At 47.2% G+C, this 2,500-nt stretch overlaps 1 protein-coding gene across 1 annotated transcript in view; it reads left to right on the top strand.

Annotated features, from left to right (window-relative positions):
• Positions 1-1,302: 1,302 nt before the first annotated feature.
• Positions 1,303-2,500, top strand: part of LOC125040851 (histone H2A.V) — a 2,371-nt gene continuing 1,173 nt past the window's right edge. The window contains exons 1-3 of the mRNA XM_047635612.1: positions 1,303-1,385; positions 1,533-1,610; positions 1,794-1,907. Coding sequence (XP_047491568.1) covers positions 1,383-1,385; positions 1,533-1,610; positions 1,794-1,907 — 195 coding nt within the window. The 5' untranslated portion in view covers positions 1,303-1,382. The remainder of the gene's footprint in view (positions 1,386-1,532; positions 1,611-1,793; positions 1,908-2,500) is intronic.

Raw genomic sequence — 2,500 nt, 5'->3', positions numbered from 1 at the left:
GCTTATTGTACCTGAGTAAAGATTTAAAACTGTATGAGCCAATGTAATGACGTAGAGCAGATGGAAAGGCTTTGTGAAAGGAAATTAGGATGTTGAATAATAGAGGCTTATCGCTTTTTTTGATACATGATTTGTTCATCCGTTTTGTTTGATGGCATTTAATGATTAATATGTACTGAATTAGTAAATATATTTAGACCTAAGAACACAGTCACAAGAAGATCAGTAACTACACTCTTTTTTTCAGAATGCGACTGCGAAGTGTAAGCATTCGGTTATGCGTCCGCGTTGATGTCGATACTTCGCTGTTTCTGTCCTATGCACATATTGGGACTTTTATATCATATTGGCCAAGCCTCACCAACATTTATGACTACAATAACCCTCAAGTTGCCTCAAATCCAAGACATAAGATAAGAGCAAATTATATGTACACGAATACATTTTTAAGCCTGTATATATCGAAGCGGGCATGAAAGTGGGAGAAAGTACAAAGACTTATTTATTTTATTTAATTGATATAGCGTACTGCCTATGATATTGTATACTGATACATACACATTCTCTTTGGCATGGTCAGGGTCTAGCATGTATATATATATATATATATATATATATATATACACATATATATATTATATATATAATATAATATAATATAATATAAAAGACACACACACACACACACACACACATACACACATACAAACACACACACACACACACACACACACACACACACACACACACACACACACACATATATATATATATATATATATATATATATATATATATATATATATATATATAAATCTTGGGCATGGCATCACCATTAACTGTTCGATAGCAGTGGATTAGGCCTAGAGACCAGTATTTGGCGTGGCCAAGATGCGGGCATTTATTTTAGTGAAAGCGTTGTGTTCAAGAAAGTAGTTGTTCATTCAGTGTACCTTGTATATGCACCATAAAATATACAATAATTTGATGGGGGACCGTTGCCATTTTAACGGGACTGAAAAAGCCTATTATCCCACAATGTGAGCATTTCAGACACGTACCCTAGCCATACCATGATGCAACACAGCCCTCTCAAATCACGTAAAGTCCTATATGCATTCCATTTACTACATAGGATGGTCCATGGCGGGAAGTTCGGGACGCAGTTTGGCGCGGAACTTAGCGAGTGTTGTCCGCGTCGCCACGAGCGCGGCGTTCAAAGTTTCCCCGGGAGCGACGCCCATTGGCCGAGCGGATCCGTCTCCGCACGCTGATTGGCGCGTTCAAATGTGACGTCACGCGGCCGGGCCAGTAAAAAAAGCCGCTCTGCGCGCGCCAGCGGTAACAGTTGTGATAGCGCAGTGGTAGTGGATGCAGGTACCATGGTGAGTCCTTGCGAGTTTATCGAAGAGATACAAGTGTGATCAAATTGAAACCTTCACTATCTTGTAGAGTGAAGTGTGATGCGTCGCCTGGCGAAGTTTGAAGGCTCTACTCGTGGTTTTAACGGGTAAAATCTTGGTTTGTTTCAGGCTGGTGGAAAGGCAGGCAAGGACTCCGGCAAAGCGAAAGCCAAGGCGGTATCACGCTCGGCTCGGGCGGGACTTCAGGTTAGTTATCGATTTTTGCTGGAGATCTTGTGCCGATGAGAGCGAAAGCAGAGCGCGTGCACGCTTTGCATCGCCGTGAGTTGGTTGATCTGCGATATTAGTGGATAAGTGACGTTTAACATGGCGGCGAGCGGAGCTAGGCCTACCAACCGCCCGAGAGAGTAATGCCCATTTTCGTTGCAGTTCCCCGTCGGCCGTATCCACAGGCACCTCAAGAACCGGACGACGAGCCATGGGCGCGTCGGTGCCACGGCCGCAGTGTACAGCGCCGCCATCCTCGAGTATCTCACCGCCGAGGTTAGTGTCCGAGAGTGGGAGGTTGGCACGCGGGAGGAGGCCCCGGCGGCGCCCGGAGCCGCGGGACTTTCAAGCGGCTTGGGGCTTCGGCCGAGAGCCAGGGGCGCGGGGGCCGGGTTTGGGAGGGAGATGCGAGCATCCGGGAGCGAGATCGAGGCGAGAGGAATCCGAGGAGGACGACCAACGACTTCTTTATTTTGAAATGTGGGCGGCAAAGCCCGGGCGAGTCCATTGTCCCGCGCGGGGGGGAGAGCCCCTCGCGCGGCGGTGCCACGTCTCGCCCTCGAGCTTTTCGCGGGGAAGTTGAGCATGTGGGACCGGGCGCCAAATGCACCGCCTGATTATGCGGCTTCTGGGAGGGCTTGGGCGGTGTGTCGCGGCGTCAGCGTGCACAGGGTTCTTGGGGAGGCGTTATTGGAGGAGTTGGTGTAAGTTTGTTTGAGACTATTTATTCAACTAGGGACTAGACAGGTTTTGGGAAAGGATCGGCTATGGGAGCTCTGGGGGTCAAAGAGGTTTTTGCAAGTACTTTATTTCAGCTGGGATAACTTTATTAGTTGCCTATCATTTTTGTGCTACTATAGATAATGTCA

This window comes from Penaeus chinensis, chromosome 29 (genome assembly GCF_019202785.1).
Source record: "Penaeus chinensis breed Huanghai No. 1 chromosome 29, ASM1920278v2, whole genome shotgun sequence".
NCBI lineage: Eukaryota > Metazoa > Arthropoda > Malacostraca > Decapoda > Penaeidae > Penaeus > Penaeus chinensis.
Note: the sequence above shows the minus strand (reverse complement) of the source record. Positions and strands in the feature narration are given on the sequence as shown.